The sequence below is a fragment of the Pempheris klunzingeri genome, chromosome 6, assembly GCF_042242105.1.
Source record: "Pempheris klunzingeri isolate RE-2024b chromosome 6, fPemKlu1.hap1, whole genome shotgun sequence".
Lineage (NCBI taxonomy): Eukaryota > Metazoa > Chordata > Actinopteri > Acropomatiformes > Pempheridae > Pempheris > Pempheris klunzingeri.
Window position 1 is genome coordinate 8,153,094 of NC_092017.1, and position 19,415 is coordinate 8,172,508.

Consider the following 19,415-nt stretch of genomic DNA (forward strand, 5'->3'; position numbering starts at 1 on the left):
AACCAATAACTAAAGACAAATATTTACATTATAGAATTAGTCTGGAATACGCTGAGCATGTTTTGCTACCCGCCAAGATTTCCTAAACTGGAATAATAAGTATATCAATAACACATCCGGCCATCATTTTTCAAAATAAAATCCTCTCTTTTGCACTCTAAGCATAAATTATTGAAACAACCATTTTGAGTTATCTGAAGTGAGTTTGGTCAACATTTAATAAATTTTCTTTCCTTGAAATGCCTTATAATACATGCATATATGCGGCCAGAAGGGTTTCGACGTGTCTGAGAGAGAAGGGGGGGGGGGGGGTCATAATGCTCACAGCTCGGCCGTGCAGAGAGAGGTGAGAGCGGGCTCGTCTGCAGAACCTCCTCCATGGGGATCCTGAAGTGCCCCCATGCAAGCTGGGAGATGTAGTTCAGATGTAGTGTATTTTGGGTTATTCAGGGGCCTTACTTTCAAAGTTTTCAAAAAGATTTGAACCACTCTCCACTCTGTTCACAGGACTATTTTCCAGGCACTGAATGTTTATCGGAGTAATGCGTGAATTTTTTTGACACAATCCAGTGTCTTGTAATATCCTTGAGAGCCAAATCTGCTGCTGCTCTCAGTGTGGAGGAGCAGCAGCTGGACTCAGTCTCATCTGTCCAGCCAGTGATGAGCTCACATCACCTTTTACCACAAAAGTCTGATTCAGAATCTAAATAGTGAAATCTCTGCATGTGATCACCGGTTCATCTTCAGTCTTCACACTGTATTAAGATGCCAGGACCTTTTCCTGGTAAAGGCCTACACAATATTTAACGAACAAAAAAACATATCAAAGGTTTTAACAAATTTTAAGATCAATGTACAGAAGTATGGCCAGGGTTCAGGCCCTGGTCCGTGATATGACCAGGAAATACATTTTTTATAATGACTTATGAGTGGAAACACTTTTCAATCTATAGCTGTAGGTTATTGTTAGTCAGGCCTGTCACCATAAACATGTACAATGCTGTTTGCACCCTTCCAGGTACAGTTGGTTTAACTCGGCTATATTAGCAAGTTGGAAAACATTTTCTAAATCTTGTGTAGTGCTGAAATGTTGTTTTCGTGCCATTTCAAAGGGCTGATGGGTCAAAACAGAAATCTTACTTCATGCTTAGAGCCTATAACAAGCTCTCAGGTTATAGTCTGATCTTTAGTGAGATCTTTAAATAGTGACTATATTTTGTATTGAATAACATTTCATCATTGAACTTGATACTTACTTCTGCAACTAACAATTGTATTCAGTCAATCAGCTCCATATTTTTCTTGATTAATTAGGCCTATAAAATGTCAGTAAATAGTGAAAATGGTTATTTGCTGGTTATTTTTGAGTGAATTCAACTAAATTGAAAGTCTTCTCCAGTAATTCTGCAGTAGCTGCAGACTCATAATTGGTGATTGAGGATCATCAATGACCTTTTCTCGTGTTCTGCAAAGAAACTCAGCTCCTTTGAGGTATTTTAGACAAGTGATCAGCCACATAATGCGTAAACCATCTTTTATTATTCTACAGCATTACACCAGCTGAAACAAGCTCCAGTGGACCACAAATACAAACCAGGGGTGACTAGGACGCACAGCGGTGCTCACAAACAGGCCTGCATTAGGTACATTAGGTCACTCCTCACACAGTGAACCGCGGACACACTACACCCCAGCGGGGTTTAACACCTTCAGGAGCGCACAGTGTGGTGGTCTTCTTCTTCTCTGCTCGGGGCGGATGCAGCGTTTCCATTCAGCTCCTCGTTTGTCTTTAATTGCTTCCGAGAGGCACGCGCTGACGTTCCAGTAACGTGCTCGCATCGTGAGCCTGCTCATGCTGTCCGCTCTGCACTGAGCGCCACACCCTCCCATCTCCGGCTCGCACGCGTGCAGCTGTGCGGGGCTGACGGTGCGTGCGCCTCCCTGTCGGGCACCCGCAGCATCAGCAACACAAAAGGGTCTGAGCAGCCGGAGCAGGCGGAGCGGGGCTCACCTCAGCGCACGGAGGACTCGCGTTAAGGGGGAAGAAAAGGTGCAGGGATTTTTTGTTCTCCTCTCCCTCCTCTCTGCCATGTTCGTTGTGTCTCTGCTGATTGTCTTTTTCCATTTTCACGACGCTGATGACCTTGTCACCGCATCCCACCTCTCATTTCTCATTGACCTGCTCAGATCTTCAGCTCCATCCTTCGCAGATTTGTGTGTGTGTGTGTGTGGGTGTGTGTGCGCGCGCTGTAAATGGGCTGGGACTTTGCGATTTGATCCGGCTTGAAATGCGCAAACGCCGATGCCAACCGGCCAAATTGTAATCAATGGTTTATTTTTTTCAAATCCAAAATTATGCCAATCGATGCAGCGATTGTTGGCTTCAATCTGTGATAACATGTGAGAAAAGCAGAGGCCAGATTCTTTGTTCTCTCCGTGCGCCTTTTAGTCTGCAATTGATAGACTGTAATCCCAGTGCGGCAGCATCCGCTAATCTGCCATTAACGGTCTGGTATTGATCCGTGCCTTTGGCTCTGTGTTGATGTGGTCTTTCACCACGGCGATCTCTCTGCAAACGACACACGATGCAGCTATTAAAACGTCAGGATGTTTGAGTCAGCTGGAAAGCCATGCACAGGCCATATGGTGTGGGCCTACATGTGCGGGGGGTGGGGGGTAAAAAAAAAAAAAAATGAAATTATGGATTTATGCCTTCACGCGTCATTTTAAGGCTTTTAAAGCAGTGCTGCATTACTGTGGCCGTCAGTGGGCTGTGTGAGGCTGGGGGAGCGGTGGGCAGAGAGCCAGCTCAGGCTGCTGGTGTTGGATTCATGCTGCTGGTTCAGTAAACTGGTGTGTTTTGTGGTCGGCCGCCTCAGCGCGTAATTGAGAGGCTGTCTAAGTTATAATGTGTAGCCGAGTTTGCTTGAGAGGTGACATGTTAGGAGGTGTGCAGGGTGCCAACCAGGCCCGTGCCTTGCAGAGGAAACAGCACTCACAGTGAAGACTACGTCACTGTCACTGATTTGAAGAGTAGGGTTTTATGAAGCACTGCAACGTTCAGGTGCTGCACAGTAAGAGACCACCTGACCAAGTTATCATGTCACCTCCACCCAAATGGTGGCTCACGGACACCTTTCAGAGACATCAGTGGAGTGCTTTCACTGTACCAGACAGCATCCATTTTATGAGTCATTCATCGCCCTTTGACCTCTGATAAAACTGCCACTGTGGATCTGATTTTAATCACTGTAAAGCAGACAAAGACACTCTGACTCACTGTGTTTTTTTTCCCCCTGTGCGTTTAAATGTCAATTGATTTGCAGGCACATAGCTGTACATTTGAAAAGCAGAACTAAAAACACCCAGCTTGTTTGAAACAAAGGGCCGGCTGTCAACATGAACTTTGAAACAATGGCCTCTAAAATCTACTAAAATGTAAGTGTTGTCTTGTGGGTAGTCTAGGTGCACCACATGCGTGATGTTTTGCTTGCAAAACTGTATTTTTTGCAAAGAAACTAGCAATTAAATAAAATGCACAGAGGTAAACGCTCAGAGATGTAATAATCCTCTCAAGTGATATCAGTATTATTAGTGTCAGTGCTGCCTTGTCTAAAGCACAAAGCTGTAGTTCTAATCTACCACTTCATTCCTTCTGAGGTCTGTCCTAATTGTTCAGTCTGGTGCAAGTTATCATCAGCTCTTCTGTAATGTGGTCCCTAGATAAGGTTATACATGTTTATGTAACACATCTGTGCTCTTAATAATATATTATTTTAGTTTATTCTGATGACGTGGCTGAGGCATTTAGGTCACACCGGAGATTTCAGTGTATAATCAAACACAACAAGAAGGGAAATGCAGCAGGCAGTAGATGAAGATGGCATCAGAGGGTCTGTCTAATTCATGCCATGTTTTTATTCTAATACCTATAAATACACATTTTACCATGAAATTAGTTTTAAATTAGACTCTTTGTTTGCTCCCCACACCCTTTTTTCTGTTATCCTTTTAAAACATCAAAAATACATTAACATTTTTCCATCTTAACATTTCAATTTTTGATTTTCTGGCGTGAGAGAAAGTCTCGGCATATATGAAGGCATTTATTCTACCTTCAGAATGACTGGTGTCCCACGCGTCAAGTGCACTGGCTGCTGCTGTATCACTGAGAATAGCTGGAGGTGGTGGATCCTGGCCTCTGTACACACAAAGTGGAGTCATTAAGACTGGATGTGAATATCTGTGTGTGAGAATGTGTTGGTGCTGCTTTGCTGGGGGGGGGGGGGTGTCTTCTGCTCTGAGTCAGTCAGTGTGTCGTTGAGGTGCTATGCTGCTGTAGTAGAGGCAGCATGCAGGCTGGTGAAGCCCCGTCATTACCATACCTCTGTGAGACTGCAGTGTGATGCACACAGCCATTATGACTCCAGATCAGAGTAATATGACGGCAAAATGAGGCTCTTATTCAGTTGTTTGTTGTTGAGGCCACCGGAGTCTGGGGACTAAGTCACCAGTCCACCTGCCTGTGCTGAGGTCAGCTCTGAAGCCTGCAAGCTCCACAGAACAGACTATAACTGACATCTGTGGCCATAACGTTACCAAGCAGTTGTTGTGCGCCGTATTACTAACCATTATAATCACACATGTGCATACACGGTTACTGTTAACCCACAATGAAAGCCTTTGTGTGCATCAGCCAGTTGAAATGATGAATGCCACTCTGTTCTCCTGCACTGGCTATCTGGCGAGCAAACAAAGTGTCACTTTGTGCCTCCTCAGCACAGCAGCACTAACAGACACAGGAGAACGCCCATCTCTCTTCGCTCAGAGCTCACGCTACCCCGATCCCCACTGACACGTCTCCTCCCCTCAGACCGTGCATGTGCTCCACTCCAACACGCTTCTGCACTCGAGAAACCCACACAGACCTGAGTTTTCATTCCTGAGTGCGTGACTGCGCCTCAGAACAGCAATCAAATTTTCATCAATATGAGAATATCAAGGGATGTGCACCCTGTTCCTCTCTTGTACACCCATCCACACACACACACATACACACGCACAGACACGCACGCATACACACATCTAAGCCCTCACTGCATCTGACACCTGACTCCAGGTAATGCCCTAGATCCACAGTGACAGCAGGCAGGTGGAACGACGGCCACACACTCGTAGATACCCTCGCACACAGAGCGACTGCAGGACGGTAAGAAGGCGTTCTTATAGAGAAAGTTCAAACCAGCTGATGTGAAGTGTTAGATTTGGGGTCTTGTGCATAACATCGTAGTACCTTAAGTACAGCTCCCATTTATTCTTTCTGTGTGCATTCTGATTTCTGTGTGCAGGAAAAACCACGATGGGCAGCTCATGTCCTACAGGGTGATTTAGTTTAGTGTGAAAATATGACTTTTGGTCACAGTGTTTGTGTTTGAGATGCACAGGCAGGAGAGGAAGGCCTTTCTGTTGTTGTTTGCTCGCACACTTGAGCCTCGTCACTTAACCGTTGGCTAATGTGGAAAATATAACCATGGTCATGTGATACATGTTGCGTGTCATTCTTACATCCATTGTTTCTCCACATGCACCCAGTGGATATCTAGAGAGTAGAAAAATGCCAAGAACACCTTACAGCATGGTGACTGAACAACAAGTGAACATTATATAATTCTTAAAGCTAGTTGCTACTGCAGCCTGCTGGGCTGGACTGTGTTGTGCCCAGTGTGGCACCCACGGCTACTACTGGTGCTTGTTTAGTCCATCTAACCAGGTCTTCAGTCGGGTCCAGAGGTGGCAGTGACTGTTTGTTGGCTAGTCAGGTGGTGGTCCATCACTTTGGTCCAGACTTGACCGATTGCCATGAAATTTTGTACAGGCATTCATGCTCCCCAGAGGATGAATCCTACTGACTTTGGTGATCCGCTGACTTTTCATGTAGCGCCACCAGCAGGCCAACATTTTACATTGCCAGTGATATCTTGTGTTTAGTGCTAATTAGCAAATGTTAGCATGCTAACAAGTCCTGCAGTTCTGAAGAAACATGCGGGCAGCTTTAATCTTGTTATTGCACAAAGCCTCGGCTCTAACCGAAGCTGGTATAGGTTTGGATCCAGCGTGCTGAACTGGACTTGGTCAGTCAGTTGCACACACGGGGCTCTGTTTTCATGACGGCATGAACATTTGCACAAACACTAGTGCCACATGTTGGGGCTTTGCCCAGTTATTCTGTATTTTTGTGCCCCGTACAATCTGTGAGTCGCAGAAGTGAAGGTAATTGACAGAGGTATGAAAATGAGAGAGAATATGATAAGTTTATTGTCAGCTTGATACATTTAGATTGACATCAAAACTACACTTAGTGCGACAATAACAAGAATGCTTGTAAAGCAGTCTGTAATGGAGGAGTCCTATTGCTTTCAACACCAGGCTGCTGTACATTTAACCCTCAAACTTAATGTGCATCTGCGAAAATCAAAGTGTTCAGGTATAAATTGGTATTCTCTCAATTTTTCAAAACATCAGATGTAGGAAGATGTGCACAAGAAATGCAAAGATAAAAGCAAAGCAAACAAAGAAAGTGAAATGTGATGCCTATTTCTGGATGTATTTCCTTTACTGAAAGTGTTTACAGTCATAATAAAATGAAAAAAATGTAATGGGCATGACATTGATAGTCCTCTGTTTGAGTCGTTTTTATTCAGGCATTTTATATCTTCCATAGAGAGAGAGAGACATTCTGGCGATACCTTGGACAGTCCTGAAAATATTAAAGGAAACATCAATTTAACATTAATAGACATCACCAGAAGAACCGTCTCCTGAAGAAACTCTCTTTATATTCTCATCCAAAAATGACGGCTCACCAGGGGCAGCAGCTGCTGACGTCAGGGCCTTTGTCCCAGCTTGTCTGGATTGTTACCAGTTTACGCCACCATGTCATGTCTTGTGTTCTTCACAGTTTTTGCAGTAGTCGTGTGTCTGGTTTTGAAGATGATTACCACACACCTCTGACATTCATTTTCCATGTTTGCAAGTTAAGCACCCAAGGCTTTTTGCACGTAGGGTGTGTTAAACAACAAGCGCACTTGCTCACTCCCCCGTCGTCCTCGTGCGCACGGCCTGACTCTCTGTTCAAACCACCACAGCAGCGCAAGCACATGCGCTGCTTGTGCATATGCAGGTGTTTGCCAAGTGGACAGTTTCACTCTGTTTGTAGTGATAAGGATTTGTTGTGTGAGTGGATTCTGTGTTGCATCTGTCTCCTCTGTCCCTGGCTGCTGCCAAACACGTTGCCATGGGAACCGGGGGGCTGCTCAAACTTCAGAGAAAGGTAGAGAATGAGAGCGGGACAAAGAGTTGATGTTGATGCAAGTGTAGACCCTAAGGTGGTATAAAATGGTAGTGAAAGCCTATTTTTTATGCAACATGGATTCATCCGTATTGTCGTTGTCGCCTCATGCATCCTGATAGGTCGTGTTCTTCTGTTTACAAGTGCTCCCTTACCCACCCTTTCCCATGTCACCTTCCATGCCATTGTTCCTCACTGTGAGTGCACCTGATGCTAACAGACCTAACGAACCGAACCCTGCTGTTTTGTCTCTGTATTTATTCCACCATTTTTCTCCCAAAGCCACAGCGGAGGCAGCGGCGACGTTCATCTGGGTAAAACGAGCTTTGTGCAAAAGGGCAGATCGATGTTCCCTAAGGTTTTACTGCAGTGGTGCGCAGCCATCTCGAGCTGTGCAGCTGAAATAGGTAAACCGTTACACGGCTCCGCCACGTTCGTCTGTCTGCTTTGTCAGCAAGCTACTTGTGCTGTACGGTTATGGCACTTAGCCGCTACAACACTAAGCCATGCTATTGGACCTTGGTAGTCGTCTGGCCCGCTCTGGTGCAGAGCTGGTGTCACCGTCCAATGATGTTATGCTGCTGGGTCGTTTGAGAGTGCTGAGCCGCAGCATCGTGTTATGCCGCCGCCATACTATGATGCAGCTGTATCCTTGTCAAAGGCATTTCTCTGCTTCTGTAGAGCACATGGCTGCTCCTCGTGCTTCTCTCATCCCATCTCTAGCTGCTCCCCAAGTATGTCCTCTGCAGCAATATGACTGCAAACACACACCGAAAAAAACAAGAAACACACTCTTGCCTCTTTGCACACAGACGCTTAACTTTGGGACTTGCAGCCAAACACAGGCAGCACATGTAAATAAACAGACTAGCAAAAAAAAAAGAGCAGAGAATCCACAATAACTCTCTTCACACCAGCAGACACAATCACATTCAGTCTCCCCCCCCCACACACACTCTCTGTCTATGTTCACACACCCCTACTACCAAACATGCTTGTTCACTCCTTGTTCTGCGCTGGCTGGGATCAGACAGGACAAAGAGCCTTTTTTTGGGGCGAGACATTTCTGAGAGAGTCTGTCCGGCTCCGTCACCCTCAGGAAGGAAGCCCACGGCATGCTGATCCCACTGGAGACAGCGGGCACCTCTCCGCCTCTCTCAGTACTGTCTCACTCTCTGGTTTTACTCTGCCGGCCCGGGTGCTTGTGGGTTTTGCATAACACATACACATTTCCGCAGTACATCAGAAAACCTCTGGCTCAGCCGGCGTGCTGCGGACAGTTGGTCAGGGACGCGGGGTTCAGGAAGCAGACTGTGGTTTGTTGGTTCCTGTCAGTTTATGAGAAGCAAATAAGAGGTGGTCGGTGTGGTTTGTGTGATTATTTGTGCCGTGGATTAGACGGAGCAAAGGGTCATCCTGCTGAAAGTGAACATGGTCAACTCAAATGCTCTAAGAATCTGTTTTTTATTTGTAACTGTGGCTCCATCTGCATCCTCCAACCACTTAGCTGTGTTGTCAGTTTGGATGTACATCTGACTTTTTAGTACCGCCATTTCTGCACCAACAAGCCACAACACAGTGGCCTCAGAAGGCTCATTTTTGCTTTGAAAACAGCAGAGGCTCTACCATGCCCCAGACAAGCCAGTCTGCAAGAGCTGACAAAGCCGAGCCTTTTTGATGATAATGCTAGAAGCGTTGGAGGGCAAAATAAAAAGCAAGACATGTGGCAGTCTAACTGCAGCTCTTCTCCGGCACTGTAACCGCTCAGTGCCCCCTTCCAGATCTCTCACGTGTCTCTGCTCTCTTTTCCTCCCATTAAAAGCTCACATTTGTCCCATTAACCCCCCTACAGTAAAGATGATAACAGCAGCCTCCGTGCTCACTTTCTTCTTCTCTCACCACAGCCAAGGTGTGCAGTGACCATGGCAACGGACGCCACGGAAACTAAGCATGACATGCTTTTAGAGGTAACCGAATCCAAAGGCCCAGGTAAATAGGAAAAAATGAGTGCTTTTAGCGACATCTTAAAGAGACAGTGTATGAAAGCAGATTCAGGGATCACATCAGGACAGTGACCTCAGTTTAATGTTTTTTCTTTTCACTGTCTCTTTAAGAACTGCATGGTGTGGTGATGGGTTTGACTACATAGGCTGTTGGTGTGCTGTGTCCACGTTTCCGACTTCTGTGATCACCTTTTTACTAGCTTTTGTTTGATCCCTTCAAGCTGTTTTGAGACATGATCCGACCGGGGGCCAACATGCACCCACATACCACAGATTAGTCCAGTAAAGAATAAGAATAATAAGAAATAAAAGAACAAATTAATACAAAAACGGCAAAAAGCATGTAACGTGTTTCCAGGAACTTAAGTCAACACAGTCTAGTGGATGAAATTCAGTATTAAAGCAGTCATTTGACATTCTAGGAAATCCATGAATTTACTCTTTAACACTCTGAGTGTGACTTTGCAGGCTGTATTGTTATTAGAATAGTGAGCCGCTGCATTGTGCACATTTTAGGTTTGTTGAATAAGTAGAATTCAAAAGCAGTTCCTCTGAGCCAGCTTCCCACTGCTTTCTTTCTGCTGCCGGCTTGTTAATTTGCGTTCAACAGATGTGAAATATTCTCTGATAAGATGGCTAGGATGAAAAAACCAGCGGGGGTCTAAGTCCAGAGGACCAAAACAAACTGCGCTACAAGCTCACAGGAAGCAAGAATTAACCCCAGCATTAGCTTGGCTGCTGCTCTGTGGAGTGCTACCGCTTGGTCGTCTACGCTGCAGAAAAAAACAGTGTCCTTTCTCGTTTCACGCATGGGTGTGTGAGCACGCCCGTGGCAGTGCATTATGGGCTTTGAACCAGAGTAGAAGTGCTGGACGGGCCCTGATGCTGGAAGAGCATGCTGCAGGGAAACAGAACATCAGTGTCACACCATAATATCACTCACTGCACACAGAGAAAGAGAGAAAGGTCTGTGTGCGTATTTAGCATTTCATAAATTGCTCTGTAAAAACACACACTTCTCTATTAGAAAAGATAATAACGAGGAAAACCATTGACAAACTCTTGAACCTAGAGACATATTTTTATTGAAAGAGAAATACATAAAGAATGCTTCCCCTTTTCTCTATTTCCTTTCCAAGGTGTTTGTTTTGATGGAGACACCAAGCTCCGAGGTATGAAATGACAATCATAAAAAAGAAGAAAGACCACATGAGAAAAACAGGAAAAAAACAAAACTAAGCCATATTAAAAATGCAAGTGATGTCTCCTGATCTATCTGTAGTATGTCTCAGAACTAACACTCTGACTAACTCCATGTAAAAACTACAGAGATGCAACTTGTAAGCAGAGATCAGATGATATTCAATCAGCAGAAACTCAATGTGCCATTCTCTCATTTTGGGAAATGCTCTTATTTGCTTTCTTGTTCAATGAAAAGATGAATTCAACTCTCATGTCTGTTCAGACAAATTTAAAGCTACTGTCAGTAGTCTGCTAGCTTAGCTTAGCATAGCTTAGCAAAAAGAGTACAAAACAAGAAGGTAACAGCCAGCTAGCTATCAGCCCCTCTAAAGGTTCCTGCCAGACCATCAATCTGAACAAAATCTGAGGTGTAAAAACAACAACACGTGGTTTTTTAGCAGGTCAGGTGCTGGACTGTTTGTTGACCGGGAGCGGTGACTTCCTGCTGGTATAGCACGACATATAACATATAACAAGACACAATTTGTTAGTTAGTGAGATTTAGAGGTGCTGTTAGCAGAGAGCCAAGCTAACTGTTTCCACTCTTTATGCTAAGCTAAGCTAAGCTAACCGTGTCCTGGCTGCAGCGTCACGTTTACTGTACTGATATGAGAGTGGTATCAATCTTCTCCTCTAACTCTCAGCAAGTAGGTGAATAGGTGTATTTCCCAAAATATCAAACTATTGCTTTACAGTTTAGATGATTAAAACATTATTTTTTATACAAAGCAGTGTAAATTCTGTACTCCGTCAGTCAAAGACTCCCACATGATGTATGTTTACATATCTTTGTCAGTATATGTAGTATATAAATACATGCACTGCACTCTCCCACACAAAAATAATGACGGACACTTCAGAGTTGAGGATCTAAACGGGGAAATTAGTTTACTGTATCATTTCCCATGATGCCTCTGGTACAGTGAGCAGCATGCAAAGTGAAATCCCACACCAGTTGCTACTTATAGCTCTGAAAGGGATACCCGCAGGGCCCTGAGAACGCCTGTCTGCACAGTGGTGTAGAGTAGCTTTGTAGCTCTGTAATCTCACCCACTTAGTTCATCCAGTGGACCTCCACAAGCACACACACACACACACACACACAAATAGACACACAGACAAAACAAAACACACGGCCAGATCTGTCAGCAGTGCTGAGAAACCGCTGAGAAGCACTCCTTATTACATTTTAAAATGACATCATGTCAACAAGTCTCATCCTTGGTTATCTTGTGGAGAGAACATGATGTTTTTCTTTTTTTAGCTTCTTTTTTTATCTTTAGCTCTTTTATTTTTTTAGCTTTTTATCTTTCTGGCATGAAAGACAATAGGAAATAAAGATATGAAGTAAAAGTCCAAAGTTAGTTACAAAACTTTGGTTCATGACTTCTTATGCACTGATTATACCGGAACTAACAGGCTTTATTACAGCTGCTCTGTTTTATCATGTAGGTCAGTTGTCACATTTTCACTTTTGGTAGCGTGTTGCTCCTTTATTGCTCCATTCAGATTTGGTGGGTCAAAGATTGCTACTGGCTGAACCTGCCACAGTGATTAGCTGTGATACGTGTCATTAAGTAACAATTAAAGTTTGCTCCCGTTGGTTCTGCATGAGATTACACAAGTATAAATCTTGGAGTGCTGCTCATATATTGTAGGTCAAATGTGATCAGAGTTTCACATTAACTCTTGAAGCCATATTGGCAGCCAGAGTGTCGTCGTGGGCTGTCGCTGCTTTCCCCTCTCCCAGGTCCAATCATGGCGTTTTCCTGTTTTCAGTCAACAATTCAGGGATTTGCTCACCATTTTCCTCAAGCTGCTTTGGCTGTGGATGCTCCCTTATTAGGCGTGTTGTTTATCTTTCCTCTTCCTGTAAATAAGAGTAAGTATGAACCAAAGAGCCAGGGTTTTCTTCTCATTCCATCTGCTGTTTTTGATTCATTTTCTCTCAATTCAATCAATTGCATTTCATCATCTACACCTGCACATACAAAAACACGCCCATAAGCACCGTCCTCGCTCGTCATCTAGCCAAAGGGCACGATATAAAGATTGATGATCTGATTGCATGTAGCTGTGGTTGTCATCTATTTTGTTTTGCCAACAGAGAGAAGGAGACAGGGCAAATTCCAGCCCTTCAGACGACTCTTTGGGAAGAAAAAGAAGAGGGAGGCGAAGGGGGGCTTTGATGGAGCTGAGCTAAAGGCGAGTTTTTCTACTGGGGAAGTGTGCAATGGAGTTGTATCTGACGATGAGGAGCCCAACCAAAATCTGAGGTAACTACATAGTTTCATTTTTACTCGCATTTGTCTTAGTTATACATAATGAAACTGAGCTATCACTCTTGTCATTTTATTATAGGTGATGAAAGCTGTATTCACAGGTCTTATCAGTAACATGGTGTCTATATAGGAAGTTTGTGTTTGAGGGTAGACAATGCGGTTTCTTAACAGATACTTTCAAGCTCCAGAAAAATGAAAGCGTTTAAACAGACTCTCATAAAAGTTGCGCTTACGCAGTCTGTAGAGATTGTGTAAGCACAGATTTGAGCTGGGCCTAACCCTTGGCCCTGCTCAAATACAGCTTGTAAAAGGCTGAGCCAGTAATGGCACGTTGCAACACTGAAGAAGCTGTTATTCTTCTGCAGGGAGTTGAATCCCATCGGATCTCGAGCTCTCTCACACGACAGCATCTTCATCCCAGAGGAGCCGGTGACTGAGGCCGGTCTAGATCACAGCATGTCCCAGGAAAACGTGTCAGATAAAGTCAGGAATCTGCAGGTGGGCCTTGTAGCGATGTGCCGATGTTATCTTCTGTACGTCTTACATGTACATAATGTTTAACCTTGTTTTTTTGGCGATCCAACAGAGGCAGATAGCACAAGGAATAAAGTTTGGCCAGAGGCCCCCTTCTCTGAGGAAAAGTGAAGGAGATGAGGGAAGCTCAGACGAGGAGGAGGTTCCTCGGAGTCCTCTGAAGGTTTTGGCCCAGGTAGAAGCCGAGCCAGTAAACACAGAGCCAAAGGTAACAACATAATAACTTATTGTGATGATAGTTTGGTTCTATTTTTATAGAGGAACTTCATATATTTTACACATCAAAGTCTATATACAGGTTTTAGTATTTAGTACTACTGAACATATATGTAAAAAGGTAGTAGAAAGCATTTTGTGGCTCCAGAGGGAGGTGGGCAAAATCTGATAAACTACCTCAAGTGATGCCAGTGGAAGAAGCGTTGGTTGGGGCTGAAGACCACAAGTTAGAAATTGAAAAAGTTTACCAGATCCCTATAGCCTGCTCTTCATCTCTAGAGGCTAGTGGCTCAACATTAGACTTTCCACCATTAGAATAAAAAATTGAAGAATGTGTGGACAATATCTCTGGTTCTGCTGAATTGTTTTTGATGTTTTTTTTTACTGTCCATCTTTGGTGTGACAGAGAATTTTTTTGTAAGTGTTAGGACTAAGATCGGATGTGTTTCAGTTTTTAATAAACGCTCTGTTGTTGTGACAAAAGCAGGTCCAGGGGGCTGAAAAAGCCGAACCACACAGCACACCGGTGAAGTCCCCGAGGTCCAAACGAGTTCTTCCACCCACTGGTACTATCGAGTCCATCAATCTGGATGCTGTTCCACAGTCTGTTCCTCGCTTAGACAACACCGCTGCCAAGCATAAACTGTCCGTCAAACCGAAAAACCAGAGGGTTTCCCGCAAGCACAGACGGTTTACACAGGTGAGCCGCAGCTAACGCCAAGGCATGATTTGCCTCAAATGAGTCTTAGCGTGTTGTTGATTGACTTTGTGACGTTGTCGTTGTGAAGACAATAGGAACTAATCATATTTTCACATTCTCAGGACTTCCAAGAGGTAGCTGTTCCTGGTGTGGTGGCAGAGGACGTCGAGGCAGCAGGTGTCTCCACAGACGACCAGCGAAGGGCATCTGTTGAGTCCTTAGAAAGATTCAAGAAACAGAGACTCCATGATGAAGAAAGACAGGAGACGAGGAGGAAGAGGGAGCTGGAGGAGCAGAGGCTCAGACAGGAGGAAGAGGAGAAGAGGAAGAGAGCAGCAGAGGAAGTGAGGCTGCGTGAACTGGAGGAGGAGAGGTGTCGTAAACAGCAGGAGGAGGAGGAACGAAGGCTTAGAGAGGAGGCAGAGAGGATGAGGAGGGAGGAAGAAGAAAGGAGGCGACGAGAAGAGGAAGAGCAAATGCAGAGGGAGGAGGAGGAAAGGAGAATGCGAGAGGAGCAGGAGCGCCGACGGCTCGAGGAGGAGGAGAGGAGACGACTGGAAGAGCAGAGGAGGAAAGAGGAGGAGGAAAGGAAGAGGCAAGAGGAAGAGGAAGAGGCGAGGAGGCAGCAGGAGCTTGAGGCTGAGAAGAGGAGGAAGCTAAGGGAGGAAGAAGAGGAGAGAAAGAAAAAGGAGGAAATGGAAAGGCTGAGGTTGCAGGAGATTGAAGAAAAGAAAAAAGTGGAGGCAGAGGAGAGGCTGAGAAAGGAAGAGGAGCAGAGGAGACTGTCACAAGGGGAGACTGATGGCAGCTCAGATCCACAGGAGAGGAAGAGGAGGGCTGAGGAGCTGCGCTGGAGGGAGATGGAGGAGAGGCAGAGGCCTTTCTCTTTCAAAGTTTCCTCTGGAGAAAAACAGATTTTGTTCCAGAAGGTTAACCTGACGCCTGTCACGCCGGCCTCCAGCCACCAGAGCGGTGCTGTAGCTGAGCAAAGAGAGAGCGCTAAGGCTTCACCCTCTGAAGGAGCAGACTCCCCCAACCTGCCAACGTCTCCATATGTCCCCCACACAGCCATCTTAGTGACAGGCGCACAGCTCTGTGGGACGGCCGTCAATTTCGACCAGATCAAAGACACCGCCTGCAAGTCTCTGCTGGGTTTGGGAGAGGATAGGAAGGCCCAGGGAACGCCGCCGGTCAAGAGCAAGACGTCACCGGACCGCAAGTCAGGCAAAACCAAGTCACTCAACGAGTCGTCGCTCTCTACAGACCAGTCCGGTGCAGCTGTCCTGGCAGAATGGGCTAGCATCAGATCGAAGATATTCAAGGGGGTAGAGGAGGGGAAGTACGACGAGTACCCAGACCCGAGCAGGACGCAGCCTCAGCCCAGCAGTGAAGACCCGCATACGTTCTCCCACACAAACCTCAGGAAGACCATGTCTGCCAGCGCCAAGTTCTCCATCACACCTGCAAAGAAGAAGTTTGGAGATTCGAACAGGAACTCTGAGCTGTTTGTTGCAGATGATAAGGAAGCAGGAGAGGAAGCATCTTTGTCTGACAGCCTCACTGCAGCCTCCCCAGCTCCAACCAGTAAGCCTCAGAGCAAGATGAGTAAGACCGTCCGTATCGTAGAAAGAGGGTCAGAGGAGTGTATGTTTGCCAAAGACCTCCCTTCTTTCCTGGTTCCCAGCCCTGGAGCCAAACCAGAGGGGCAGGAGTTGAAGAGCAGGGCTCAGAGTGAGACAGAGGTGTCTGACAGTAGAGAGGAGGGAGAGGACCGAGGCCAGGAAGGTGAGGACAAACCCTCACCTTTTGGCATAAAGCTGAGAAGGACCAACTTCTCCCTCCGCTTTCACAGCGAACAGTCCACAGAGAAAAGGAAGAAACGATACAGTGCGGGGGACAGCTTTGATGGCGTCCCTTCTCCTCTCACCCCCATCGAGCCTGACTCTGACACCTCCTCTGTCTTCTCTGACAAATCAAGTCCTGCATCGCCTCAGAAAGAAGGCGCGGCCGGCAAGTACTTGCATGCATCTGCTTCCCCCGCCGTCCCTCGGGCTAAACCGGGAAAATCTACCAGCCCCACCTTCAGTGAAGGTGAGAAAGTGCTTTCCAAGCCACCGCTCTACCGCAGACCAGCCACGTCACCCAAACCTACTGGGGCAGTCCCCACACCTCCCCCTTCGCCACTACCTAAAGTGGCCCATGGGCCTCCCAGTGATGCCATGATCCAGAGGACAGGGGCCACAGAGGCGTCTAGCCCGGAGCAGGCAAACAGGAGCGAGGAATCTTCAGCAGTGGCCCAGTTGCACCGAAGCAGCCAAGGCCAGGTCCAAGGGGAGGAGGAGCAGAAGGAGAAGAAATCCTTCTTCCCCTCCATTAACATCCCCTGGAGAGAGAAGGTGGACAGAAAGACAGAGCTCATCAAGAAAGGTCAGCGTTACTGTGACCAGGCGCTGCGCTCTTAGTGCTAATCAGGAATTTAAAATCTTTTGATTTCTCCCAATATATCCTCTCAACATATTGTACCGCTCTGTGGCTTAAAGGAATAGTTCAACATTTTGCTCAAATACCCTTATATGTTTTCACGCCAAGAGTTTGATGAGGAGATCAATAGCACTGTCATGTCTGTCTGGTAAATATGTAGCAACAGAGAGCAGCTTGTTAGCTTAGCTTAGCACAAAAACTGGAAACAGGAAAACAGCCGGCCTGGCTCTGAGCAAATCAACAAAGTCCAGCAGCAACTGAATTTGCAGCCAAGGAAAGTTTTTCACTTTGGTTTTTGCCACATTAAATAAATTAGATATAATGTGGTAATTATTGTCAGTAGTGTTCTTTGATGAGCTGATTTTAACTTTGGACAACTTTAATTTGTGTTAACTTTCCCCGTTTCCAGGCCCCATGCTAAGCTAAGCTAATGTATGATATTAATAATTCCATCTATCTTTCAGCAAGAAAGAAAATAAGTATTTTCCAAAATGTAAAACTGTTTACAGCTAAAAAAAAAAAAAAGAGAAAAATGAGGCAGGGAGGAAGGTAACGTACATGCTAGCTGGAAGGTAGCCAACATCAATATGTTGTTGGATTCAGAGTTTTGTTTACTTACACTGTGATCTGATAGTTCATTATTTAAAACAAAATGTTGCTCATTTTAGGCTGTATTTTACGTTGGTAAATTTCTTGTCCAACCGCTGACATTTGAGAACATTGGCCTCTTTTGAATGAAATGTGGGGTTTTGTAGAAATGTTATAATTTTCATATTGGTACCAAAAATCAGGTATTATATTTGATCAAAAATTAATTTCATTCAACATCTTGCCTTAGTAATATACCAATGTATGTGCGTTCCCCTGCAGAGAAACCGTCCCTACAGAGCAGGCACTCCCTGGACAGCGCGAGGGTCCAGGAGAAGGAGGCTGGGCCCTTATGGATCACGCTGGCCCTGCAGAAGCAGAAGGGCTTCAGGGAGCAGCAGCAGAATCGAGAGGATCGACGTAGCCAAAGAGAGGCCAAACTGGCTGAGAAACAAGCTCGAGACAGTGTATGTGAAACATGTTTACAATATTTCTTCTGACATTCACACAATCTCGCAGTATTCTTCCTCTCATACGATCACTAATCTGTTTCGCAGGTTATGCTGGTGAGCCCAACGGAGAGCAAAGGAAGCGGGAGCACCAGTCCTTCCTCTAAACCTCAGACACCAGAAGAGCCCAAGAGACCCGACAGCCTCCTGGGACGGCTTGAGCGCAGAGAACACCTGAAAAAAGCCAACACTTTACCCAGCTCTGTCACTGGTAAGAGCCTGCTGGGAGAGGAGTTTGGTCTCAACATAATGAAGCCACATGTTGCTGAAATAGCTAGTAGTGATTTTAATAATCTTGATTACAATTACTGAAATATGAGAATGAGCTGCTCTTCTTTTTGTCATTTGAAAATAGTTTAATAGTTTAATAACAGTTATAATCAAAAAAGGAATTGTCAGATGAATCAGTGTTAGCTGTATTACATCTAGGTCTGAATCTTAAAATATAGAAATAGATATTTCAATCATTTGTTTTTTATTCAAATGATTTTTTTTTATCACAATAGAGTTAAATAATCACTGACTATTTTGATAATCAGTTGGTTTTAAAGTCATTTCTCAACCAGAAACACTGAATATGAGATGATTCCATTCAGGTTCTCAAATATGAGAATTCTTTTTATATTTAATACATTTTACATAATAGTAAATTGAATATTTTGGGCTTTGGGGCTCAAGGAAATACCACCACCACATCTATGGAGACTAATTGATAATAATAGTTAGATCAATCAGTTTCATTAATCTTCATTTTTGCCCTTGATTTGTTGTTACAGTTGAGATTGCAGACTCTACACCGTCGCCACCTGCTGTCAAGGAGGTGTCAAAGCGCTTCCCCTCCAGTGACTCTCCGCAGGTCTCCACAGAGCCGGCCTGGCTGGCCCTGGCCAAGCGGAAGGCCAAAGCCTGGAGCGACTGTCCTCAGATCATCAAATAACACCCCACCGCAGCTTCACACCGCCCGGCCTCGGGCCCACATTCAGACTGCCCACGGACTCCGAAGCGCCTCGAGAGTCGCCGCCGCCCGTCCCCTCCTCTCCCAAAACTCCCTGTGAAAACCCTCCTGACTGTGAATCAAGTAAAGCCCTCCATCACCCCATAACCCCACACACTGGCTGGTACTATTATCATGCTAAAGTGCGCTTCACATTCAAATACTCCAATACAGTCGCACAGATATATGTAAACAATTGTCGGCGCGCATGCACATACTGTATACAAACACAAAAAGTATATGTCTAAAAGGACACAGATAGAAGGAGCACGCCACGGTCCGGGGAGTCCTCAGCAGCCAATCACAACCATGGCTGGCCATCGCAATAGCCAACCCCAATTTTTGGTTTTCATTTTGTAGCCAGCTGTGTCACCATGGTTGTAAAAAAAGCATCCACTCCACACAATAAAAGGTGAGACACTTCTGTATTAGAGAGGTGAAGCTCTGACATACGACAGTGTTTAATCTACAGAGGGTAACTGTCTGAATCGCGTTTTAAGGGCTACAAGTAACAATTA

General features: G+C 45.3%; 1 protein-coding gene across 1 annotated transcript; it reads left to right on the forward strand.

Moving 5' to 3' along the window:
* The first annotated feature begins 12,688 nt into the window (after nt 1-12,688).
* cracd (capping protein inhibiting regulator of actin dynamics) lies at nt 12,689-18,851 on the forward strand. The gene is made up of 8 exons (XM_070832826.1): nt 12,689-12,869; nt 13,241-13,373; nt 13,462-13,617; nt 14,110-14,325; nt 14,448-16,752; nt 17,677-17,861; nt 17,952-18,114; nt 18,680-18,851. Exons 2-8 carry the CDS (start codon nt 13,332-13,334, stop codon nt 18,838-18,840), a joined length of 3,228 nt encoding a protein of 1,075 aa, XP_070688927.1. The 5' UTR covers nt 12,689-12,869; nt 13,241-13,331; the 3' UTR covers nt 18,841-18,851.
* The last annotated feature ends 564 nt before the right edge of the window (nt 18,852-19,415 follow it).